At 39.1% G+C, this 27,880-nt stretch overlaps 1 protein-coding gene across 29 annotated transcripts in view; it reads right to left on the bottom strand.

The window, feature by feature from the left end:
* Positions 1 to 27,880, bottom strand: part of fnbp1b (formin binding protein 1b) — a 61,629-nt gene that overhangs the window by 26,350 nt on the left and 7,399 nt on the right. For 4 of the 29 annotated variants that reach the window (XR_001661706.1, XM_016669860.1, XM_016669862.1 and 1 more), the window contains exons 1-5: positions 22,759 to 23,102; positions 13,751 to 13,866; positions 7,625 to 7,681; positions 6,740 to 6,887; positions 239 to 301 (exon numbers count right to left, since the gene is read on the bottom strand). Coding sequence is in view for 28 of the 29 variants with exons in the window: in XM_016669860.1 (XP_016525346.1) it covers positions 239 to 301; positions 6,740 to 6,887; positions 7,625 to 7,681; positions 13,751 to 13,866; positions 22,759 to 22,911 (537 nt within the window). In the remaining variant the exon portion in view is untranslated. Of the gene's footprint in view, positions 1 to 238; positions 302 to 6,739; positions 6,888 to 7,624; positions 7,682 to 13,750; positions 13,867 to 14,925; positions 15,062 to 15,720; positions 16,130 to 22,758; positions 23,103 to 27,880 lie in introns of those variants that run through there. The other 25 variants (XM_016669864.1, XM_016669867.1, XM_016669869.1 and 22 more) reach the window with 12 other exon arrangements.

Genomic DNA, 27,880 nt, shown 5'->3' with positions numbered 1-27,880 from the left:
CCCTCTCTGCTTGTGGACCTCGCTTGATGTTGCATCACATTAAGGAATATCTAGTTTAAAGGGTGTGAGCGCTGTGTAGCCTACTGGGGGGTGTTAATAAAAGAAAAATTAAATTATCACATCAAGACATTAAGAAACACAACTTTAAGAGTTCAAGTGGGTTATTTAAACCAGATGTTTTGAAGCAGGCTTTACATTTCCTATTGGAGATTTGACTTCTGTTTAGTGAGCCACTTACCGATTCCAGCTGCTTCCACGAGCTTTCAATGTACTGCTGTGCTTTGCGTCCATCATGGAAATGCTGTGGGGGGAAGAATTTAAAGAAATGATTAATGACATCATTCTAATCAGGCACTTTAGGGACTTTCAAAAAGCAGGTGAGCCTGACCTTGACATACTAAAGACTAGAAATAGGAAACCGTACAATACTGCTTTGAATATTATTCATGACAAATTCAACATTCCTTTACAGACTCTATATGACAAATTTAGGTCAGTTTAAAGCAATTAATGTTCTTTTAAATTAGAAGACAGCAACCATTTCGGAGCTGAAATAATGACAGCAGGGAACCAATAATTTTAGGAGGAAAGAGAAAAGTAGCCAGTGATAATTAAATTTTTAAAGCTTCAAAGTCATATGTTTGTACAATGCCTGAAGCAAGGATTTTGCTGCTGAATTGTTGTCTCTTCTCCCTGCCAGGAGGCCATGCATACTTCAAATTCACAATGATTATTATAAACCCAGTGAAAGGCATGCACACACTTTTTTCCCTTTCTTTGTATGATCAAAAAATGTATCCATGAATACTTTTAAAGAAGTTCTGCAGCAGTGTCCCTATCCCAAATGTTGCTGCTCACTGTCAGACAGGCTGGCTAAAAAATGCTTTCTGGTCACAAAACACATGACAGTTCAAGATGTGAAAGTAAACTAAATGCAGTCCTGTTGCCAGGGTACTGCTGCTTCAAAAATAAAAGCTGAGAAGCTAAAAGACTGTCTGGCAAGTTGCTTTAAATCAAACCAATTAGATCAGTTTTTCCCTTGTCTGACATTTTGTTATTAATATCATGACATCATGAATCTAAGGTAGTTTTATTCAGAGTTGCCATTAAAAAAGGCAACTTTTTTAAGTTTCACTTCTCGACTCATGCAATTTGATAAAGTCACCTAACTTATTTGTTTAGATCACAGTGAGGTTGACGTGATCTCTAAAAATTTCTAGAGCACAAATGTCGAACGTCGGAAGAGAAACCAGCAACAGACGTTTAAGTTTCCCCGTCTGAATTTATTTGAATAACGCTGGTGATTCCCCCAGAATTTTGGTGGGGAGTTTATCTGACCAAAATCAAGCAGAACAAAAAACTATTTCATTCTTTTAAAAAAAATCCTCTGCCTCTGTGAAAGCAGATAAGAAAGAATAATTTAAATATGTTGGTGTATATTTTTAGTACAGGTTATTTACAAACAACTACAGTAGTCTGAGTTTTGTGTTTAACTTGCTTACGGTGCGGTTTAAGAAATAGGACAGTCGTGCTTCTTTATGAGATGCCAGAATGCTGAATAAATGAAATCAATAGTGGAGGAACCGGGTGGAGTAATGGCGGTGGACTCATGGTGGATCTTGGCACTGCTGAGTGTTGCCACACAGAAGCAGCTGCTGGCTTAAACTCCCACAGAACATATGCTGTGTTTCTTCACAAAGCCTCATTTGGCTTATCTCAGCCCTCCTGTCCAAAAGGCAAACCACAACTATCTCCAGCTTTCTGTGTTGACCACACGACTTTAGAAAAAAAAAATATATATGGAAACACAGACCATCCAGATCCAAATCTCAAAGTACTTGCTTTCGGATCAGTTTGTGATTACTACTAAAGCATATAAATGTTTCCTTCTTGTCTTAAGTTTGGCAAAGAATTCAAAAGCCTACACAGGCTCTAGGCTGTCAATGGCGTGTCCCTTGGTTACACACGCTGCGGTCGCTGAGCTCAGTAGCTGAGCTGAATGTCGATGTCTCTATTCAATAACTTACTCCAAGCTTGTGGTTGGGCTTCAGAAGGAAGTTGGTAAGAAACATGAAATCAACAGTGAGGTGGTGGGGCGGTAGGAGTTTGGGTTCTCACCTGATAAATACTGGACATGAGACAAGTTTGTGAGTTATGGTTTACCTCTACTAGTCATACTTCTCATTTCCCAAAGATTTAAGGGAAGTTTTACAAAAATGGGAAGTGCTCCTGTGTTTCAGAGGAAGTTTGTGAAGGTCTACCAGAAACGAGACTTTTAGGCGTGATTGAAGTCGTGAAGTCTCTGACCTTCACCTTGAAATACCTGTTAGATAACGGTGGTGCTCTCGGTGCTTCGAATTGATGTCTTACGAACCGATGAGTAGATAAAGAGACGACGCAAAGACATTGCTGTTAATGTGGAGCATTTGTTTTTACTAAAAATTTGTCTCCATAACATTGTTTGTCTATAACCTTCCACCATCTTATTTTGCCAAACAAAAAAAACTATGTAGAAGGTCAAACTACGATGACAAACAGCAGCAACAGATTTAAAAATGTTCACCACACGATGAGCAAACCAAATCATAGATGATTGAGCTTACTTTCAATCCCATAAAACAGACCATCAACCATCTGGGCTGCAGGTGTTTTTTTTTTTTGCGACGGAAACACTCACTTATCTTCCAGATGTTGGCTCCCTACATTCATAGACTCTTGAGATAAATTTGTCCTAACCTCTTGTGGTGAGTCTTCCACTCATCTTGGTCTGAAACAGCACAGGACTGCCATCAGCCCTGCTGCTTTGAGCTGCCCAAAGTAGCTAAGTATCTCAGTAGCTGGAAACTATTCGGCAGCTTTGATCATCACAAAACCTTCAATAATACTGTCCTTCTAGGTAACCGAGGAAATAACCATGTTGAGCAAAAACAAAAAAAGGAAAAAAAATCTGATTATTTACTTTTTTACTATGCGATATGTGGCTTACCACCCAGGTACAACATAAAACATAAAAAAGTTGTCAGCTGGAAGTTTTCTACTGCTGACCTGCATGTATATTTTCATATAGATTTGACATAAACACTGAAAATATTGTTGCTTGTTACGCTGATTAATAGTTTTCATTTTTATCAAAAATAACAGGATATTTTGGTTATTTTTAAGGAGTGTGGATTTCATTTGATTAAATTTAGTACAAAACCATAAATGTTTTCACTGATAAGGTCTAAACTGAACGGTTTTACACAAAGAATCTTTTTAATTTTATGTATTAAATCACAAAATTTGAACTGTTTTGGCATTTGGATAACCATGGAGATATAAAAGCATAATATATAAATATTATTCTGTCAAAAAACTTTCACAGAACAATTCCAGGTTGGGCATAAGCGACAGAGTTATAGGTTGTTTTTTTTTGTTTGTTTTTACTCTGTGTATCTGGGTGTGTGAGGGGCTCCAGAAGGCGGTGCTCGCTGCACCTATAAACTGTGGAATGCACTTTGATCAAAACAAAAATGGATGAGTTCAGTGACTTGTTCTGCAATCTTATGCATCTGAAGGTAAGGAATGCTTTCCTGTTGCACCATTTCTGGGTTCGCTTCTGTCGAGAGGTGACCATGTTAGTCAGTCATTAACCTGACTTGGTTCATGAGAAGTCGAGAACATCGAGCTGCCTCCAGTCATGTGAATGCAGAAACTGAACAACTATGTTTTTATCAACCTCAGTCTAAATTAAGGAGTGAAAGCAGACTCTATGTTAAGTTTCAGAACGTTCTAGTCATTTCAAATTAACCAAATGCTGGAACAAAATATTAAGGAGGACTTAGAAAAACTCTAGTTGGAGCAAAATATCAATGCAACTGTTGGAACAAAATAGAGAGGAGAACTGTGAATCAGCACATTCCAAGTCTTAAATGATTCAGGTCAGTATTGGGGGGGCCAAAAATCTTGAATGGTCATCATAAAATATCAGAACTAATGAGAAGTGTCCGACTGTTCAATGGTCTTTATATGTCCCTCCCTATTGGAGAAGACAACTAAGCCCCGGCCAGGACAGCAACATGCTGACCGAACACCTTATTATGATTCCTCAGCACAACACAGTCCAGTGGGACTTATGTTCTTCATCCCATATTAACCTCTGCAATAGTATTCATTCATTTATTAGCCAATGCATTCCAAACTGTTGTTATTGTTTAAAGCTCTTAATTTGCACTGTAAACCTGGCAAGCAACAGGCCAAGCTATAAAGATCACAAAAATGTTTCTCCGTCTCACCTCCACCCTGAGATTAGCAAGAGGTTAACTTTGCGAAACAATCAAAAGGAAGCAGGAGAGGTTACACAACAACCCTGCATGGCAAATTAAGAAGGTACTTTTTCTCCTTATTTGCTTGAGGTGTAGATTCCACCTGACCAATAAGCAGCCTGTAGAGGCAGCAGTGGGCAGGCCAGACCCCCTGACTGTCTGGGGTCTGGGCTGCACAGCTGTGTCTGACATGTACACAGATGAAAATACCAGTAGGTGCTTCATCACACTTGAACATCAGTGGGAGGAGAAAAAGGAAACCAGTGAAATGAAGGGAAGCTGGCGATACAAAGCATGACTGTTTTACAGCAACCATTCAGGGTATCATTACCACTTTCTCTACAGTACCATGAATGCACTTACTGTAAAAGCCAATGTTTTCTTTATGACTTTTAATCAAGCAAAGCCTTTTACTAATAACATGAACTTCCTATTCTAATAGACGTTTCTACATGATTCCGTTCATTGGTGGTCTTTCAAATGCCGGGGCCTATGTTTTCTATGTAAGGACCCTGTTCTGAGTATGACTGAGAAATTATGTGCTTAATGTCTCCAGATGGAACAACTCTGTATTCAGGGAAACACCGGCTAGCAGAATGGATACAGCTGAGACGAGACACATGACACTATCAACAGTATCAGCTGCGAGAAAACATGGTGTTCGAATTTTTAGGAAAACAGGAAGTAGGACTGGTTTTGAAATGTTATAGTTTCAAAACTGCAAGAATCTTCCATCATGCTATTCCAATTGTTCTCCTGTGTAAGGTCATTTCAAACAGATTCCTGAGAAAGTGACCAAAGTTTTTTTCTGGCTACATGCTGCATAGAGTAACTCTGCAAACTCTGTTCCCCGTTACTCATGTTGCTGAGCACTGCCAGTCAGTTGTTAATAAAAAAATTTAAAATTGTATTCTCTACTGCTCATAAGGTGGAAACCCATTACTTTTAATATGCTAAGCTATATGCTAACCAACCAATTGCAAGTTAGCTTATAACTTATAGTTTATTGCCGTATCAAGCTAACGATAGCTTGTTTAGCTACCAAAGAACAAAAGGGCATAATATTTTGCGAGATAAGCACTTAAAAAGTTTATTGAGAGTTTATTTAAGATTTAATTTCATCTTTGTATCAAAATAATATTTAAATGTCGGTGATTTCATTATTATGCGATTATAGCTAACAATAACACTTACTGAGACTGCAAGCTATTAGCCCTTTAAGCTAACCGCAGGCTCAGTACCAGGCAAATAGCCGACTTAACCATAAAATATTCAGCTAATACAGGTTTTTAATCCTAGCAGGCACAACTATACATACATTTTAAATATATCTACAAGAACTTGGAAAGTCCTTGGTATAATTGGTGTTTATTAATTTAAGTGGGCATATTAAAGTAAAAAAAAAAAAAGAAACAAAATAGGATAACATTATGATAACATGTTTTGTTGACTTAGCGACCACTGTCTTCCTAGTTAAACAAAAGCAATACGATAATGTTAAACTGTACTTTTCTTATGTGGGACTCTGAAACTATAATTAATAAAGTTATCATTTCCAGAGAATATCATATAGGTCAATGCCTAGCTAGCTAGCTAGTAAGAAGAGAAGATCCCAAAAAAAGAGTAAAATAAGATAAAAGAGCAGGAGAATCATCAACAGAGATGAGGAGGAAAATGCCCAATAAAGTGACATCCTGCAGCATGAGAGCATCAAAGCTCTATCAAAGGATTGTCTGTGACATGATATGAATGTGAATACAGTATCAGATCATAGATGTGCCAGGCTAATCTAAGCCAGGAGGATTCCCCTCCAAATGGGCTGGAAATCCCCTTTTGCCTTTGCACCAGCTGCATCTAAAATTAATTTAAAAAAAAAAGGGGGGGAGGGGAGGGCTTGTCGTTTTTCAAATGAAGAAAGACCAACTGCACCAGCCTTGATGCAAATTAGTGTGTATACTAAAAAGAAACGTCCACATCACCATGCCTTTGAGCAACATTCAGGTTTTCCACTCCAATTCCCTGAACTGGTCCTCAAAGATAAAGAGCTTATGACAGATTGTTTTTAATACTGACTTTTTCCACACGGCTGCCTCCCTCTCTTACATAGTTCCACTATTAATCCTGCTGTTTTTAGTGTTGACTGACCACCAAGTGTCCAATGTATCCAATGGAGAATAAAAGAAGAAACGCTTCTGTAAAAGCTGATTTAAAAAAGTAAAATGTGGCTATATTGTTAGATAGAAGCCTGGTTCTATAAGAAGGACTGCATCAGTCACGTTTCATGCTTCTGGTAAGCCTTTTGGGTGCATCTATATTTACACAGCAATGACCTCTGCTCACAGAGAAGTAAGCATTGAGGGGGAAGGGCTGTTTAATTTCTCATCCCTACAATGTCAACCTTCACGTCAAGAGAAACTAACTGCAAAAATACTCACCGTTTTCCTCTCAGCCTTGAGCTCCTGCAGGTAGCGCGTAAGCTCGACGAAGATTTGGGAGGTCAAGTTCTCCGCTATGACCTCGTGCTGACCTGCGTAGTCGTTCAACTCATTAAGGGTCGTGAAGAAGGCTCGACAGAAGGAGAACCTGGTGAGAAATAAGAAAGGATGTCAGAGGCAAAATGGTGGTCGAACACAGGAAAGTGGAGTACGAGTTTGGATTTCATCAGAAAGACATTTCTGCTTTGAAAAAAGGAACAGTTTGATGTTAACGGAAATGAGTTTAACTTTCTAGATGAGAACTCTACAGAGTAGTGAAATCAGGACTACAGTAAGAGTTTCCAAGTCAGAATCACGCTTTCACCATTCTAAATATCGCTCAGGAAACGGATACATTATTCTTATCTTTTCTCTTCATTTTACTAAACAGTGTTAACCAGCTGAGTGCTTTCATATCTCACAAAGGTTTGAGTTGGCATGTTATTCACAGCGCCTTGAAAAAGTATTCAAGTCTCTCATAGTTTGTGGCAAAGTTGTAGAAGAACATAATTTTATAGTGGGGAGTTTTTAAGGGTCTGAGGTTTGTAATATCTTTTGGATCGCTCTCATCTTTCCACACCTAGATATTGATTTTGCTCTTTCTTTGAATTATCTATACCTGGATACAGAATGCTTGTGAACCTAAGTCTAAATTTATGTTGATGTGTAGTCATATTTTCCCTCTAAGCATATCACTTTACATTTAGGTCAAAGACTTCACATTTTGGCCTCATTTGACCAGAAAACCCTCTTCCAAAGTATCCACGACATGCATTGAGTCGGCACCGAGGGTGTCAATACTTCTCCAAGGTACAATGCTTTTTGTTCCACAATTCTTTGACTCACTTGCTCTCTTCTTCTTCCCTTGAGTTCTTCTTGGGTTGATATTTCTTTGAAAGATTCCTGCAAAGACAAACAGATCAGGCTTGTCAGATGTTTGCAGTGTGCAGACACCATTCCCAACGTGTTTCCCCGACACCGCCCTTATGGACCTGCCAGAGCATCCAGCGGTTCACCATTAAACCCTTCTGAGTGCTCTCCACTCCTTCCTCCTCATTTCGTTTTCTCTCTTCGCGTCATAAATCGTCGCAGCCAACAGGGTGGACGGAGAGCAAGTCACCAGAAAACTAGCGGCATGCTTCTCTTAAGCAGCCACTGCCCCTGTTTTGACTGTGGCTGCACATTTGTAAAATGAGATGGGAGCAAGGAGGACGTACAAAATGAAATGTAGAGTAAGCCAGCTTGGGTACGGATTAAAGAAATATGGCACTGTGCCATAGTTGGTGAAACAAAGCTATCTGGATTAGTCTGTTGTCGTGGTGACGACTTTCAGTACCCTTTTTTTAACCTCCACACCACGTTGAAATCTAGGCTACATCATATTATCACCCGCCTGATCTATCAGCAAAGCATAATACTGTATACTGTGCTCTGACAGATGAGGATATGAAGTCAAAATAACCCCCTCAGTTAGAACGCTGCTATCAAATACAAAATGCACAGATCTAAACAATGTTGCACCCTCTACATTCATTGACTCTAAAAAATAGGAAAAAAAACTCCACATTTATCTTTGGGAAACATTCATTCAGGGAAGAAAAACTCCATTCATCAGTTTCCTATGCCTTCTAATTTTGTCAGTGTACTTAGGTAAGGCAAGGACTACACCCTGGACAGGTCACCAGTTCATCATAGGACTCCAGTTTTTGTACATATTACTTCTAAAAGACCCAAAGATGACCTGTTTTCAGTTTTGTGCCTCATCTATATCTTAAAATTTTTTTCCCCAGTGACAGAATATACTCAAATCTAAGAGGGCTTTGTGCAGATCAAATCAAAGTTTTTCAATCACACTCCTCCTAACTTTGCACATCTACATGCATATTCACAGCATGCAGAGACCTGATAACATTCATTGCCGTCTCTGTACAGTAAGGTTATTGCACCTTAATCAGTGATGAAATAAACACTTCTGCTTCTGTGTCCCCGAAAAGGACTCACAATTCCTACTTTAATAAAAGATGCATGCGCTGGGAACACTGCATGTTGTGCAGAGCGCTGCGTTCAGCATCCCCCCACGCTTTGACTCCCAGGTGGTGTTTGGACTGTTGCTAGGCAGATTTATCTCTGTGTCTTGCATGCTCTGTCCTTCTCCTGTATCTAATTATAGCGCCAGTTCCTATTCGCCCGCGTACGTCATATTAACACATGAACTCATATGTGGGTTAAACTGTAGCTCTCCGCTGACATCTTTTACACATTCAACAAATCTCTGAAAATGAAAACTGTACTGTTCTTGATTTTTACATGTTTTTTCAAGGATGGTGCAATATTACTTTGAAAACAAAATTATATAAAATCTATGTGTAAACACTGGCTTATTGTTTGACAATGTAAGCAATCACTCCTTTTATCACACTTGCACAGCAGTTCCTTTGTTGGCAGGACTTTATTCCTGCTTTATTATGGATTATGCCAGACTAGCATTTGGGGGAGGAGGAGGCATAAATGCACTGACTAGACTGAAGCATTGTGCCTGTTTACACCGATGCAATGGAAGAGGATTAATCATGGATTAGAGGAGTATGTAGTTGGTATGGAAATGGCAAGGAGGGTGCGAAGTAGAGTAGTAGAGCCTTCACTGATGGGATTTTCCAACATGTTTTTAATTTGCAAAACATATTTGCAAAGTAGTACAGACCTCACTTAATAGAACTGCTGATCGATATTCAGTGCATCATAAGTGACCCAGCTCTGTTGGCCTTTTGCATTATTGATCAGTCAAATGTTTCCTCAGTGTCTCTTTTGCTTTATCTTTTTTTTATGATTTTTCTTCCTATTTTTCCTTTGCAACCAAACAAACACCACAGATTATTCAGTTTCTAGCTATTTGGTTGACTTTGTGAGTGAAAGCATCTGGAACTTTGCAGAAGTATGTCTAAATATTCATATAATACAAATATTATCTAGCTCAAATGGAGATATGCCAGAATGTCAGCTGTAGAAACAAAGTTCACCTCTGACGAGTCAAGGAAAATCTGCCCGATGACACAGCCCAGAGACAAAAGAATAACATCAAAGGCCCAGCTCCATTAGTTTATTAGATCTAAGAGCCCTGTGTTTCTTTTGGTGCGACTGTGGCCGATAGATTAAACAGGATCTCACGAGCTAAGTTGATTACAAGGGATGATTAGTTCTTAGGTATGGCGAAGCGGCGCCAGAAGACAAGAGACAATGTGTGGAGCGCACCTGGAAACTCTGTCTCAAGCTGTCCTCTGTCTCCGTCCAAAACCTTCCTGGTGTTAGCCTCGTCCGATAGCGTGTGTTTATGCGAGAACGCGCCTAATAACAGACACGGTTAGGCAGCAGGCCTTTTTGTGTGAGCATGAAGGGGCGAAAACATCCGCTCCATATGTGGAGCAAGTTTAATAAACCTACAATGGTGAAATGAGCTCAACATGCTGCAGGCACATGCTGACTGTTTGAATTATGTCCCATCTATGTTTGCTCAAACATGCAGCTGCTATCTGAACCGCAAACATGTGTGGTTTTGTTGTGACACGTAATGTTCATTTTTTGTTACCTTTTTCATATTACAGCCAAACAGTTGTGATTGTTAAGAATTTATTTCATAGGCCAACACAAAGCTGTAGGGATGCACCGATTCTGTTATTTTCACTTCCGATACCGATGCAGATATCTGAGGTTTAGTATCGACCGATTCAGTGCGATACAGAAAAACAGTGCTGAATTGACTTAAAATGTTTCTATTTTTAAAAAACAAAGACATAAGTGTACTGAATTACAAATTTATTTGACTACTCTCTAGCAGTGCAGCACACTTAGATACACCAATAGCTTCACAAACTTGGTCAAACATGTAAAAACAACTTTAATTTGTTCAGTCAGTGCAATAACAGCCAACGTGAAATAAATAATAAAGAAACTGAAATTGAAATGATTAAAAAAATGCAATTAGAAATTCTAAATATAAAGTAAAGTAAATAAATAATAAAGCATGATGTTGCTCAGAGCACATAGTATAGAATTAAATTGAATAGATCTGCCCTGATGCTCACATTGTCATCGATACCCGATTTAGACTTTTTTCTATATATTGGGACCGATACAGATATTGATACTACAGTATCTCTACGTAGTACATAATAGAGTCAGGGAAATTACACAAATAAAGCTCCTGTTTCCGCCATGTGTCACTTGAAGACAAGCAAGACATGGAGGTGGAAGAGTCATGCTGTGGGGATTCTTTTCATGAGCATGGCTAGGGAAAGTTTGTCATATTTTATAGCAGTGGTTCCCAAACTTTTTCTTCTGCGCCCCCCGCAGTGGTTTCCAAACATTTTCTGCGCCCCCCTCCCCCCCCCTATGGATTACAAATGGCTGTCTGGTTGAAACGACGCATGTGAGGGGGGCGGGGGGCATCAACTATTTTGGGGGCAAAATTAATGTACGTAGCTGAAAATAGACACCAACATCGGTAGCCTACAAGGTACTTGTTAAGCTTAAGGTTCTGTATTGATATTAGCTAGTCATCTTTAGTTAACATTACCTGCATCCAGCAGCTTTACTCAACTCAGTCGGTTAGTTTGGGGGAAAAACTGTGAAAAGTTCTTTGCGTTTTGCTGGTTTGCTGCCGTGATTCTAACACAAACCTACGTAGCTCCGGACAGCAGCAGCAGGTCTCCTTCACAGGTGTAAACCCAGCGCGAGCGTCGTAGCGCTCATGTTGCGTTTAAAGGCGGCTCGGAAAAACAGGTTACAACATGTTAACAACGGATTAAACAGTTTTAACTGCTGATAAAAGTGACAGAGGACACAGATATGGGAAGTGAGGAAGCCTCTACTGTATCAAATTGACATAGGAATAACAGAGAGTTGGCCATTCTAAGGTAAAAACCCAGCGCATACAGTGTTCATGTTTTGTATTTTTTTTCATCCAGACGGCTTCCCGTCCCCTGCAATGACACGGCGCCCCCCCTAGGGGGTGCGCCCCACAGTTTGGGAACCTCTGGTTTATAGGAAAATGGAGGAAGCTAAATTAATTGTGATATTGCTAGGAAACCTGTCATAGGCTGCAGACTGAGGAGGAGATTCCCTTCCTGGATCACACTGACCCTAAACTTGCAGCCAGAGCTACAAGGATCACAATCAAAACATATTTAAGAATAATCCAGACAGAGAGAACCCAGTGGAGAGTCTGTGATCCTTTTGCAAAAGTTAATAAATAGAAAATGTGTTCTTTAGATGTGGAAAGCCATTAGACACATACCCCATATCACGTATACTTCTTGTTTCACTTCACAGTTACATACTACTTTGTACTGGCCTATCAGAAATATTGAGGTTGTGAGAATATGTGAAAAATAAGTGTGACTATTTTTGCAAGGAGCCCTATTCATATGAGAAACATCATGGGAAAGGCTTTTTACTTTGAATCTGTATTAGAAATCAATAAATGCTCCTTAAAATGTAGATGTTCTAACAGATTCACAGCAAAAACTAAATCCTAAAGACAACCAAATACTGAAATTCTATTAAAAGCAATCTAATTGCAGAAAGTCACAGAGGGATATATGAGCTTAAACAATGTGTCTAAACACTGACAGCCTCATTACCTAAAGTTGGTCTTCTACAACCGTCTATTTTTTTACTGAAGCAATCTTTATATGAATCCTGTCATGGTATTAGTTATTTATTCTGAAACAGGATGGTTGCAGAATATTTAGGGCATTAGCCGTATTGACCATCCTCTTTGGAGGGTGAGGGGGACGAAGATGCGGATTTGGGGGAATATCTTCTTCTGTTGCTGACTGATGAGCGGCAGGAGGCCTGAGGAGATGGATCCTCTCTGCTCCAAAAACTGCCTTTGAAAATCAGCGACTGTATCACAACACAGTGTGTGTGTGAGGAGAAAGAGGAGAAAGAGGAGGAGGAGGAGCCAACACTTGTGGTTGGTGGAATAAAAAAAATAAAAAAAATCTGGGTCAGACCTGGGGTTGATAATGCTGATACCTTGTCATCACCATGGAAACACAGGTCCCGCCCCCATGACCCCTCACAACCTGACTTCCTTTCTGCCTGAAGCTCAGACCAGTGACAGAAACGCACAACTTCACATGCAAGGAGGAAAAAGGCAGACAGAGAAACAGCTAGACGGGGGGGAAAAAAGGATGGAGAGGGGAGTCGAGCAGACGTCCACTTTGACTTATTTCACTGGCTGAAACCAGACGTTGGGGTTGCATGGAAATATAAAAATGTGCTACGTTCTCATGCAGATGCACTTCAGACACGAATGAATTCAAGTACTTACATTTTTTTTACATATTGGAACACTTTTGAGTTTTAGTTTACTATCGAGGAAACAGACAACACCTTTTAATTTGAAAGGCTGACTAGCTTACTTAGTTGCCAAGTAGCTTACTTAGCAAAGCGAGTGCTTTTATTAAAAAGAAGATTGACTCATCAGATCTATTCTATGCCTGAATGGTTTTATCTGCCAAGCAAGGCAGCCACTAAAATGTCCATTAACTTTTTCGAATGAAACTTAAACTTCCTGTGATGCTCACATTGCCTCTCATTAATGGGGAAAAGAGGAAGCCGGCTGCAGGTCAACAAATTCAGAGGCATCTCATTAGACCTGATTCAAGGATAAACTTAGTCTGTTGACAAAGTCTGACGTGAATATGACAGGAAATGCTGCTGTTGCCTCTAAAGTAATCACATGTCATGTGGTAATGCAAGATAAAACTGCGGTGAAAAAGAAAAAAATACACCCTGCTTGATGCCATCCAGCCTTTTTTAAACTTTGACAATTTGAGCACAACAGAAATAACAAAACTGGATCAGAAGTGTGTTTTCAAAATGTGACAGATTCCCCACATAACATGAAGTGCACCCACTTTTTTTTTCCACCGACTGCAACATCAAACAAGGGGCAGATAAAGAACTCACCTAATTTGCTTTGCATAGTTGATTTCGATCTCCGATCGCTCCTTCACAAATTTGTTGTACTTCTCCACAAACTCGATCCCCCACTGCGTGTGCTTCTCCAAGTTATCAAACTGATCCTGTAGAGAACAAGAGGTGAAAATGATTAGGTTGCATGATTAGTGCAGAACATTTTACTGAGCGAAGAACAGAGATGCACCACAAAATCAGCTGTTGATTATTTTCAGCTGCACCGGTGTTACTGCGACGACAATCTTTTTCAGCCAAGTCATTGAACTCACAATGCTGTTTGTTGTGAGCAGTGTGCTGCTCTTATAGACTGAGAGCCTTATGTCAATTTCAGAGTTATATATTGACATTCTCAAGACGCATAGCGACCACAATTAGTAATGCAAGTTTCAAACATCATTTTGCCTTTAATTTAAAATAGTATAACCTTATTTTACAGCGAACACTGCACTTCTCTGTCTGTGACGTCCCCTCTTCCCTTAAAATAAATAGCGTCTACTCAAAAAAAAGGTGATGAAGAGCTATTATATGTTGCTTATGATAGAAATCACAAACAGCTAAAGCTAATCTTCCATCTTGACCGTCTTGACCTGTGGAGCTGTTCAAACTGCTTTAATCATCTAACAGGTTACGTAGGGGCAAAGCTACACCTCCTTTAGATGGTCATGTTGAGTATATGTAAATACTATATTACTTTTAGAATGGATTTTGAGGTAAAACCCCCATGTGCATGGGGTGACCTTTTCGTTCACATCTGCGCAATGCATTCCCCAGCGAAAGGCGTCTCACCAGAAACACGACACTCGTCTCTCCATAAGCAGTTAATCAGCGCTACCAGTTTCACCAGAGGCTTCTCCTTCAGATCCAAATATGATTTAAAAAGTGTGGGATGTTCCAGAGCCTTATAGTAAATCCAGACCCCAGCAGTCTATAGCATTGATAACCAAACGCAGCTGCTCAGACTGAAGTCATTATTCAAGACTCGCTCGTGACTTGTGGGGGAAAGTATGAGCCTTGACTTGGCTAAGGTCACGTCGGGAAAGTTGTCAGATCAGGAAAGAGAGCGAATAATTCATCTGGCAAATCAGCACACATACGTCACGTCTAAATCCAGACAATATTACCTAATCTAACCACACAAAGACAAAAAAAAAAACATAAAATGCGACCTTGGTGTGGCTCCAACAGTCTCCCATCCTCTCCTCCACCATGTCTTTAGTCTTCTCTACGTCCGACTAATAAGGGGAGAATCTTAGAAGGTGTCAGCACCAGAAAAAAAGAAAAACCTATGTGATCTTTAAGCGAACCGTGCAGAATGATACAGCAGTGCTTCTAGCATCCTGCACTGAAAGTAAAGTGATACAGGAAGTGGTTGTGGTGATGAAAAAGATGAAGAGGTGTGCTTCAGTCTGCAGCTCTGTGAAGCAATGTCAGGTTGTCGTAGAGGAAAGCCAAATGTCTTTTTAATATCGCCTAGATTTGTGCAGAACTTCATCGCTTTACTGCAGTAAAATCTCATCACATGAGGCGTGATAAAATCACTTCCACACCCCTGAATGAAAACACTAAGGAACTGAACGACTCTCAATTGAAGCACTCAAAGAAAAGAATAGAATGAGGAAGGGTGGGGGGAGCCTCCCAGACTGCATTGTCAGCCAATTTCAATGAGAAACCCTTCAACACAGTCAGGGAAATCAATGGATAAAATCCAAACAATAAGACTTTCTCTGCTTTGGGTGAAGAATCTTCCTTTGGAATTCCTGTTTATGCTTCTTCTAAATCCCCAAATGCTTTCTTTGAAGTTTGTTCCAAGTGAAGTATCAAAACTTAATTTACTTCATCTCAAACACAAAGCGAGTATTCAGGACAAAATAAAAGACAACATACAGCCCACGTCAGAGCAGCTAAATCATGCACGATAAAAACCTCCTCTCCTCCTCCTCCACACGCATTTCTCGGATTACCCTTTTCTGCAGGGGCACCATCTTATCCGGTAGCTCTCAGCGTGGAAACATCCAAACTCTGGAAAATGCCCATTCAATTCACCGCCCTCTGAGTGAATGCGGTGAAAAGCTAAAGTTAGTTTGGAGGGGTCATCCGCGAGACCTTTGTCTGGGTATCTATCCCAAGTGGGAGCAAGTGCAGATCAGCAGAAGCGTGCCGAGGTTGGGAACGAAGTCTCCTGACCCCCTCCCCACCTCGCAACCTTCCACACACACTAAAAAAGGAGCTGGTTCAAGTAATTCCTGATTTTCTGGAAGGAGTAAAAGGGGAAAAAAATGTGAGTGAAGGGAAAGATCCAAAGCCTGGCTGGTTCACTCAACAACCAAATAAATATGAGTCCCTGGCTGCCAGCAGCGTTCAGGCTTAATGCTCCATCAGGCGTAAGGTGGAATAAGTGGGATGAGAGAAGAGGACAGAGAGGGAGAGAGAGAGAGCGGCAAAACAAAGGGAGGGGGCTTGAAAGGACTAGGAATGACACAAGAGGCGGGATTACTCAAGAGGAGATTACATATGGTTGGGGGTTGGGAGCCACTTTAAGTTTGCAAACCTCTCCAAAGTGTGAAAATCGAATTAACTATACAGCAAACCAATAAAAAAACCAACAAAAGTGCAAAGCTTCTTGTTCAGGTGGTGATGAGTCACTGGGAGGTGATGCTCATGCCGGAGTAAAATGGAAAAGCCATCAGTGGCGCAATGTCCAAGCTACACTAGAAACATCGGATTAATAATTTATGATTCTCAGGCAGGGAACTGTTAAGAAAACACACATTATGAGAAGTGATTGTGATGTATACTGTTACAGCCTTCCTCCTTATCACATCAAACTGCTGCCATTCCAGCCAGTCAAGTATTTAAACCCATCAAAGTCTATTGTCTCTCCATGACCAGATGGAGCAGATCTAATAACAAAAATCTATAAAAAATAATAAAAATATATAAAAAAGCAAAGGACAGCACAAGAGCATTAGGAAGTTTTCCTTCATTTTATGTATGTTTAAGCTTTGTTTTTGTCAGTATAATAAATTTCCGGGTCATAAGTTTACAAGACTATGAATAAAATAACCAGCCACACTTTAATCAGCAAGTAGTGATTTTTGTCTAGCCTGTTCTTTCTAATTTTCACCAGATTTGATTTTTTTATTTCAATTTATGTAGCGCAAGAAAAAGTTTGATTATCCTCATGTAAACCACAATACATATGTCTTTAACCGTGATAAGACCTTCATTAAAGTAAAAAAAAAAAAAAATTGGACAAAACAGGATGGTGTGTTTTTTAAGCTATGAATGACTCCTAGTTCTCAGTTTTGATGCATTTAATTAATAGAGCCTCCAGATTAGCTGGAGGCTAAAGCTAATGGCTAGTCAGAGAAGGGTTAAAACCAAACTACCCCCTTCTCACAAAACTTAACAGCAGTTAGCACAAATGCAATTTTATGAGCCTTTAAGCTGTCATCATGTTTGTATTGAACAATTATTTTTATTGAAACCACTGATTGATCACACAGGAAACTGAGTTGGGAGGTGGTGCATCACTAGTGATCTTCCTGAGTGAAACAAATACTTGTGCAACACGTAAAACGGTTCCAGTCAGAGTAATGGTCTGATATAAAAGCAAAGTGGTACGAAAATTAAAACTACATATGCACTTTTGAGTGAAGGCTGATCTATAGATTTTTACATGGACTTATTTTATTGTTGGGTAATTACTCTGAACTAATCATCTGGATCAGACTTAAATTATTCAACAACACTTTGTAACACAGCTGCACTACTTAGTAAAAATTATGTTATAAAAGACCCATTATTTGACAGTGTGTATTATTTTGAGAGCAGTCTTTTGTTTTCAAATGGGTTTGACTATGTTAAGTGATTTAAAGGCAAAAATGATTAGGAATTTTTATCTACTTTTTACTTAAAATATATATATATGTAATGTCATATTTTAGGTTTAATTCATCAATCCACAAGTTTTCCTAAAGGTCAGATATTAACTGCTTATAAACTTGCTCCAGGACCTCATGTCAAACATCGTTAACTATTACTTTAAATAATAGGTAACATTTCTGTTCTATTATTTTTAAACCTGCATCCCCGAGCTGGAAATGTAAATCACCACTGTCCTAATAAAGTGCACGGTTAAAAATATTTTGACTACACATGAAAAAAAGGAACACACTTCTCTTTTACTCAAAGTTCACTCATGGAGCACGTATGCAAATTACGCACTGTTAGCAACTCTGTCATGGTTGACTGCATTAGGGTCAAACCTGCATGCAGAAGTGAATTTTCTTCCTTCTCTCCTAATAAATCCCTGTCCTGACCTTTACCTGCTTCTGTTCTTTCATCTGCCAGCCTCTGATGCCTAGCCTTGTTCCCAGATCAAGGAATATACAATGTAGGAGATCCCCTCCAGAACCACTCAGCTTGTTATTTCAGGCCACAGCTCCAACTCACTGTGTTTCACATACTATTGTAGTAGAACACGAACTGAAAATAAATAGAACTCTGATGCTAACAAACACTTAGCAGCATGCAGGAAATTAGAAAAAAGGGTCAAAAATAGAAGATATTTTAGCACTTCCTAAATACATAGGTTCCCCATTGGTGGTAAGAAATGAAAACAAGTGCATGTTTGTTTCATAGGAATGGTCTTCTGACCCTGCAAAATCCCTCCTAAGTAGAAAGCCGGGGATTATGGTGCAGGTTAACATATCGGACTAGTGGTTAATCTAAACTAATGTACATTATTTAGCAACCTGTTCAGTCCAAATTATTCAATCAAAGACATAAAGAGATGCTTTATTAGTGTCCAGCACAGACAGAGAACTCATAAAACAACAAACAGTGTGGAGTGCGTCTGTGTGTGAGTCTGCTCAGTGTATGGTTTGTTATGTGCACTTCATCCAAGGGTGGATATAAAGATAAGTCTTCATGCTTACTTCATTTATTAACAGGGAAAAAGTGATGTGTAATGTATAAAATAATCCCACAGTGGTTGTAATTCCCTTATCTAACACAGATAAGGGAATTACAACCCTTATCTGTGTCAGATAACCCTTATCTGTATCAGATAAGGGAATTACAACCCTTATCTGTGTGTAAAGTTGTCAAACAAAACCCCTCAAATTTAAATATTTACATAAGAGACCTCAAAAGATACTGACAACTTTTAAAGGAATTTCTGAGTCTCACAGAAAGTGGAGCATTTAAAAAAAATCCACATAAAAATGTAATCTAATATTATAGATGTTCCTTTTTTTAAATCCTAAAACAAAGCTGATAAAAAAATGGAAAGAAAAGAGGGGCAGTAAAGGCCCTCTTGTGCCACATCATAAAAGAGAATAGAGTGAATTTACAACATAATGGTAAAAGAAATGTACTGATTTTAAACTCCCTGAGCAAACATTTCTGGGGACATCTTTGCTTAATGGGTTATAGCCACCTCCACGTAGGGCGCCGTGCTGCTCTGGTGGTCACAGCTGAAATCAATACGGTATTAAAAAGACAAGAGGGGAAAACAGAGCCGCTTGTTGGCTAACAAAATGTAAAGAACGGACAACGCAAACAGGAAATTGCAAACTAGCAAATTGGAGAAGAGGCAAATGTACCAAAGCAGTATTTCATTATTTAGCAAGTTGGTCACAAATGCACTGTTGCAGTTTTCTGACCCTGAGCTGCACAAATTACACAAGGAAAGAAAAGTCCAAATAAACAGATCTGAACCTAGAAGGGGCACATGGAGGAAGTTTTAGATGAATATTATCAAGGAGAATGGTGGAGACTTCAGTACTTTTCCCTGCCTGTCAGTGGGCGAGAAGAGAAACACAACATGCGGGGATCAGCAGGGTTTGAGAAGACAGATGTTCAGAGAACATTGAGAAAAGAAGCCTTTTTTTCTTTTTCATTTGTTCAGCATATTGACTGGGGAGTAAAGACTGGTAGGTGGGTTTGGGTTCGTCATGCTGAAAGCAACCACTAACCCCCTAAACCTTTCCAGCAGAGGAGCCAACTTCTGTTTTAAGACAATGACTTTTTATTCCAATTTTGTCACATCACAACCAGAAATTTCAATAAGATTTTCTGCTACAGACCAGCAATAAGTAGAGTCATTTACTTTAGCCTGTTTTATTTTGATAACTCTAAATCTAGAGCTAGAAATTGCATTCAGATGTCATTGGAAAGCAGTCAATCCTCGCAGTGAAACATGGTGGCGGCAATCTAAAGCTGTGGGGATGCTTTTCAGTGAATCAGTAGTGAGAAGGGAAGAGTTGATGGGAAAGTGGATGGAGTTTTGTGCATCAGAAAATTATTAGAGGCTGCAAAAGACTTGATACGGGGGCCAAGGTTCACGTGGCAGCAGGACCTTCGCTTACAGCCAGAATTATAATGTCTTGGTTTACAACAGAGAATTTTCTTTGAGTTATAATGGCTAAAATCTAAGTTAGAATCTGTGGCAATGCTTGACAGGTTATGTTTAAATGCAAAGTTTGACCAATCTGACTAAGCTGGAGCTATTTTGCAAGGAAAATATCCTGGAGGGTTTGGTTTTCTACAAACTATTGTTCAGGAGGGCTGAATACAAGTGTGCGTTACAGGGTTTCCCCAGGCTTCACTAACTCAAATTTTAGACTTTTTAAGACCACTATGAATGGAATTTAAGACTTTTATCTCCACAGAAATGTACAGACTTTGTCCAGTCAAATGGTGAATAAATTTGCACTGACCCACGATAGATGCAAAAAACGTTATCAAGCTAGTCGGCTAGATAAGGTATGTTATCAGTGAGTTACTGGTAGCCTCAACTATCTCGAGTCGCAGAACGCAATGACAATGTCTGAGTGCGACCCAAACATTTGCCTGACAGAAAAGACCCGCAAGAAAGAAAATACACTCAATATGCAAGATTAAACAGTCCTAACAAGACCTGTGGTTACAATGTTAAAGGCCGACTTCCATTTTTAAATGAATTTAAGACATTTAATTTAAGACTTTTTAAGGATGGGCACGCAGACACCCTGTTCACACAGAACTATGAAAACTATAATTTTCATTCCCCTTCACAAATTTGTAAGTCTATCACAAAAAATACCAATACAAGTTTGAAATTGTAATGTGGTAAAGGATTTTTGGAAGGCCCTGTAGTCTAACTTACTTAAATACAAGAAGAGCTTGATGTTGAAACAAAAAAATACGAAAGGTTTAATTCTTTGTCAGGTAGCCTCATTAGCTGACAAATCCAAACCTGGAGAGATAATGAGAACAAACAGAAAGAAACAGCAGCCATCCAGATCTGTTCAGTGGGCTGTGAGAGTCCAACCAATTAAAATAACCAACAAACGACTGAATTGTTCCAGCAAAGGGCCTCCTGGCCTCGGTGGGGGAAAAAAAAAGTACACAAAATGTTGGAAAATCTGGACTTGTCCTTTCATAATTATTCATAACCTCAAAGAACACAGAGGAACCAACAGAGCGGACCCAACCGCACACTTCACAGACTCAAAGCGAGGCTGTATCTGGTGGACCAGAACCTCCCGCCATACATGAGCCGACTGCTGCAGGCGGTACAGGGCTTCATGATGGTGGGCGTCCCGCAGCAAGAACAAATATTTAACAGAGATGCCAAGCCTCCTCTCGAACACATTGCGCTTTGTCCGAGAAATCGGCGTCTGAAACAAAGCATCTGTGGCCCTGTGCAGCTACAGTATCAGAGAGGATTCACAGGAAAACATGCAAACTTGCACAAATAAAAACAGATGATCATATGTGTGTCCACAGCAGATGTCATCTGATATTTTAGTTCTGGTTATCAGAGTGGTCATGAGCTGCCTGTGACCTCAGCAGAAATGAGGACTTTTTAATACGGAAATGCAAAGAAATCTGATCAGGCACAAACAAAACAGTCTTGGGTAACGTTTTCTCATCATATTCATGGATATATTTGTAAAACTCTAATAATAAAGGGTATGAATGACTTTAATATTGCTAGTTAGAGGCTTTTAATGCATGCAATCTGCTGTTCTTATTATTTATGGTCAATCACTGAGTCAGAAAAAGTTTTTCCATCTTAAAGATTTCTTCTATTTATGTGTTTTGTGTCATTAACATTGACTTTTTAAAATAAATATATTAATATATGTATTTGCCAGATTTGTAGAATATCAGTATTCTTGTTTAAAAACTCTCCAGTTTGACTAAATTAAAACAATTCTTTGAAGAAGGCTGAGCCAAAAGTGAAAGAAAAGACTTTTACCCAGATATGAACACTTGATAATTGTTGCAACAGGTGGCAACAACACAAGGCCAAGTTGTTTAAAGCAGCTTTTCTTAATAATAATAAATGAAATCATTATTTAAAAGCTCTCTCTTATATCTTGCAAAGCTACATTTAGCTGTTTTACTAATTTAAACCATCTGGAGCGGCTGCATACAATTACATGTGGTACTTTGTTGCACTTAAATTCTGAATCTTTGAGTCCAAATAAAACTCCACATGTGTTCCTAAACTTATGACAAAAAGAAACAAACAAGTAAGACGGCAAAAATGTATTTTTTTAGACTGCAATGCACTTTCTTTTGCAAAGTTTAATGAAAAATAGGACAAGATGACACACATTTGGAGGCAAATGATCACACATGACTGAGCAGCTGGTTTGTCCAAAGAGGACACCTCATGTTGGAACGCTATCAAGGTATTTATAGAAGCAACACCTCGCCTTGTCAGAAATGATAAGAGCAGCTTCCATTGGTACATGTAACACTTCCTGTATGTCTTTCAAACTTCCTACCTATGCGTGTTGGCAGCACTGAGAGGCGTGACGTCTGAGTCGGCGCCTTCCTGTGATTAGTAACCATGTTTACTCAAAAGAAGCTGAAGTGTTTCAGCTAAGTGGAATTAAAACTCTGCAGACGTCAGATTGATTCAGTTGGAAAACCACAGTAGTTTTGAGCGCAGTCTATATGTCTGAAATGAGAACTTCCTGACTCCTCTGCTCACTTACAGCACTGGTCGTCTTCAACTGGAGGAGCGTCTGCAGATACTCCTCAAAGGGGCTCGCTGTGGGCTCCTCTTCCTTTTGCTCCTCTTCTTTTTCCGCTTTCACAGAAAGAGCGTTGTCGATGAGCACAAAAAAGTGGCTTCTTCTTCGCAACATAGTGCGAGGTTTTCTTACAAAGGAGAGCGCAGAGATCGGACGTCCTGGACGAAGTTAATCCATCTCAAGCGAAAAGCAGGTTTTGGTTGAATTTAAAAATCTTGATTGGTTCGATTTCCATAAAACTGTAGTGTAATGTTAAAGTTAGTCAAGGTAAGGTATTAAATTAAGAATATTTTTATCTCACAAGGCTGAAAAGAACCTCACCATGCCGAGGCAAAAGAACAGTGAGAGAAAGAACCAGCAAAGAACTTGATTAAATGACCCTGTTATTAATCTGATTACTGAACCTCCCTTGTACCTTTAACACCCATTAGGCTGCTCTGTGGATTAAGCCTACTAGGCCAGCTTGCACACATTAGCCATTGTTCCCCCTGAGCTGTTTTTGTTCCTTTTGGTGGGGATAAGGCTCTTTAATTCTTATAAAATATATTCCTAGGAATGAAGCAAACTTTGAACTTTAACATTAACCCAATATCAATGAATTGCAACAACACCTACAACCACAAACTACTTGAAATGTGTGTAGGTTTCCCAAGTTAACACTTTGCAGAACCACATACTTGCTGTGGTTAGAGTTGCTAGTCTTTTGGGGTATGTGTTGGCGTCCATTTTCCAAATTCTCATTTGGATCTTGATCTATACTTTGACTGGGCCACCTTAACACACTGATATGCTGTTATCTACATATTGCAGACTGTATATTTAGTGCTGACATCCTGCTTGACCTTTGCTCCTATCTCAAGTCTTTTGTAGGCTCTTTCCATCAACTCAGACTAGTTTACCTTTTTGTGCTGAAGAAAACCATCCCTACTGCATGATTCTACCTCTACCATATTTCATCACAAGTATGGTGTGTTACCCTGGGTCTCTTGGCTTGGATTATTTTAAATAAATGCATGTGATTTTTAAAGAACCACAGTAACACTTTTTAAACTAGAGGACAGATACATTTAGTTCCTTATTTCCATTCTTGAGGGTACAGCCAATCAGCATCAAGAAATATAATTTTCCTACTTTGATTAACTTCCTAAGTTGATTTTTTTATTGGAATATTTTAAATATGCTCAAGGAAAAAATTGTGAATTTTACACAAATTATTTAGTCACATTTCACAGAAAATTACTGAACCACGACTAGCCTGGGGTCCACTGTAGTTCGTTTTAGCCAAAGTTTTATTGTGGAGGGTCTAAAGAGCCACTTTCGACTCCGGAGCCAGAGGTTGCAGACCTAGCTTAGATGAACAGAAGCGCCACATGCTACTACACACTGCAAAGGCATCACAATGTCAGAGTTTGCAATATCGCAAAGGGCAACTTGAATGCAAACTTGGTCAGATCTTCTAATTCAAGTGCCATACATTAGTCCTCTCAATGTCATCCTTATATTTGGCCATTTGGAGTGCCTATTAGTGCCCTTGATTTTCACGGCAGATGTGTTTAGTGGACAAAATGCTAAAACTCAGATGTGGAGAAATTATAACAAAAGGGGACTTAATACAGCACACTAAACATTTCAGGAATTTATTTTAAAAGTTATTTTAAAAGTGTTTTTTTTTACCTTCACAATTTTGCTCTACTTTACCACGTAAAATCCCAATAAAACACAACTGACAGTGATGAACATTACTGTCATTTTTCTGCATCTTGCTCTTACTGTGTAACACTGTAGTTAAAGCCCGGAACATGAAATGAAACAAACTGGAGGCACAAAGGGAGGAGCTAAAACACAATTCAGCAGGTTGAACTTCCTACTTGCAGTACCGTTGCTTCATAGGTCTTAGGTGAAACTTCTTGTCAGAGCAGCCATGCTGTTGTGACATGTTTCACTTCTAGCTGCACTAAAAAAAACTTAGAATGGCATGTTTCTCTGCAGAGCCAAAATATACCCTTTATGATTAACAGTTGTTTTTAAATTAAACCGTGACTGCAGCAGAGATTTTGCAACTTGGAGAAAAAATAAACTCCTAAAAAAATAGTTATTCTAGATTATAATTAAGTCAGTTGGCAAACACTGTGGATGTAAATGAGAGACTTCATAAAACATGTTCCTTATGCACTTTACTCTAAGGCCTCACTCCGGGGCTTGTGCACAGTTTCAGTTCATAAATAGATCAGTCAAATACTTTTTCTGTCAGGTCAGACGCTGCTTACATGCAGGGGCTGTTTACCGACTTACTTATTCGAGTCAGAACTGAGTCTGAGAAAATGAAGTCACAGTTCACAGTTTACAATTACTCAACCCAGTTCTTAGTAATATATTTCAGTTTTTCCTTTCAGTCTTAACAGCTTTGTTGTTTAAAAGTTTCTAAGGTTACAAACTTTAAAACAACATTCACAAGAAACAAGGGACTACAATCAAATACACATATTGTCTTAACACCTCACCAGTCAAAAGACTGGTGAGGTGTTAAGACTATTTCTAAATATTACCTTAAAAAATAAAAGATAATTTGACTCATTTTTAGGGGAACACTACAGAAGGTTACTGAATTTTTAAATTATTAATATGCTCCACCCTGTCTGTTATTTTATTTTTTTAAACTGTTGACTCATCAAACTCTGCACTAACCTTCCAGTGTGACTGGACTGAAGATTTCATGCCCTAATGGCAAATAAAGAACCTTGAACTTAATATCTTGTTACACTGTGAAGATGCTTTGTCTGGACTGGTGAAGCATAACACCATGCCAAAAATTAACTTGCATTGTAGCACACTGTAAATTGTGCATCTTTTACCCCCAATACACACATAAGTGCTTAATTTCTTCATGTGTACCCATATAGAATTCATTTTTAGATACGTCAACATATGAAGCAAAATACTACGGCAATGCATTAGTGCCGAAATTTAGACTGTTGCCCAAATTATATTGCTGTAAAGTTCATATAAATAACTAACATTAAATGTGTGGTATTTTTGGATCTGTTATCAGATCCAAAAATAAGTTCTCATAAAAAAAAAAAAACTTTAATTGATGCATGGTAACTCTAGAAATACATGACATGGAACCATACACCACCATTTCTTCCTCAGTTTTTCAATAAGGTAAACAAAATTGAACTTTCCATTCGGGATGGGGGAATTAACTTGAGAAATGTATAATACATGGTTCCCTGCAACTAAATTAGCAAAATCTCTGCTGGAGTTTCCCAGGCTTTCTCTAAATTACGTGGCAGCCCTTTCACTCCACCCATGCATGCCTCGTTTCAGGATATGAGAAAAGATGGCACTTAATATAAGACTGCCTGACACAAGGAGGACTTTTTTTCTTCCTCCCATTATGTTTCACATGATGTTGTACATGATGCATCTCATGCTAGGCAGTGTACCGAGGGGAAAACACTGATTCAGAAACAGAATTTGATTATGAATGAAACAATAAGTGATTACAACAGTGGAATCAGATCATAATCTAATTATGTCTGCTGCTTAGCATAACTAATATTTTATGCACCCAATGTACCACTTTTGTACAATTCAATTAAAAGCAGATTCACATCTGATTCACATGCACAAGAAGACAACGGACAATATCTGAACTCTACATAACAGATTAAGTAGAGTTTTAAAAGAAATTAGGAAAATTCCCAAAGTTGTGTCCATTAGGAGAATGACTCAGCTGGATGAGAGGAAAGGAAAGCAGAGGAGGCAACGTGAAGAGATTCAACAGGGGGTCAAGAGTGAGTGCTGGAATCATTTTCAGCAGTTTAACTGCTTTGAGGTAGCGAGAGACCACGGTGACATGCTTCAGTTTTTAACATGGTTTTGGGTCATTTCGGAAAAAGAAAAAAAAACTGGTAAAAGTGTTTGCACATGAACTGACCACATGTGGCACCTCCTGGAAACAGGGGGATTTTAAAGAAGCACGGTGACTCCGATTTGGCTACAGAAGCAACAAACTCACCGATGCGTGGCCTCAGACCGCAAATGTGCACAGATGGAGAACTGAGACCACAGCTCTTTGCTGTCGTGTTTGCCCACACTAAACTAGGAATTTAAAATGTATTAAGATGAATTCAACAGACATATTTGCTGCTGTATTTTCCTTCATCTTTCCTGGACGGTAACGAACCAACAGAAAAAAGAAATGAGCAATCTTGAGTCTGTTATAAGCTGTGGTTTCAAACTACACTGAAGATAGCATAAAATGGTGGGTAATTTTAGACTGAAGGTCAACAACCTGAGAAAGTTGTTTGTTCACAATCATCCACCTTGACTTACTATAAATAGCTAACAATGCTCTCTGCCGCCACTGCTGAGGAAACTTGACACAGTCACAACCTAAAGATCAAATCACATCAACAATATGTAGAACAATATAGCAGTAATTAGCAGAACGAGGACGACTGCAAGGCTCAATCAGTGGCTTCAGGACAATGGCTGATTTACAGTATGACAGCAGTGCTTTGAGACTGACTGTGCAAACAATACGAAGGGAAAAAAAAGGCAGTGATGAAACATTAGAGGCTGCAACAAACGGTGCTGGGAAGGGACTGAGTCACTGTACTAAAGACAAGATGACCAATCGGTTCCAGCAACGGCTATCGTTCAGTTCTGAGGTGAGAAAACAGCTCCACTTACATAAGATATCCTTATGCAAACCAAGAGGAGCACCTGATTAATCATTTTTCTATGAATAAACCTCCCCTATTATAACATTCATTCACCAGTTTTTGCTATAACATCTGCTTTTTACAACTTTTTTCATCATTTCACTTGTTTTATAATTCATTGTTCTATCAAAATTGAATGAGATGTCGTTGTAATTATGGGTGACATGGGCATTAGCTCAGGGCGACATTTGAAAGTGTGGACAAACAAGTATAATATAAAAACACAACTCATTTGTTTGTCTCTGAAAAGTTTTCTATTGCTTTTATACATGTGCACTCAGTAGGGAGTTGATGCCACCTGCTTGCTGGTGAAAACAGAGAGTTCAAGGTAAGGTTGCTGTCAATCATTGAGA

This window comes from Poecilia formosa, unplaced genomic scaffold (genome assembly GCF_000485575.1).
Source record: "Poecilia formosa unplaced genomic scaffold, Poecilia_formosa-5.1.2 Scaffold28, whole genome shotgun sequence".
NCBI classification, from domain to species: Eukaryota; Metazoa; Chordata; class Actinopteri; order Cyprinodontiformes; family Poeciliidae; genus Poecilia; species Poecilia formosa.
The sequence above is the reverse complement of the archived record's forward strand: the minus strand, read 5'-3'. Positions and strand labels throughout refer to the sequence as shown.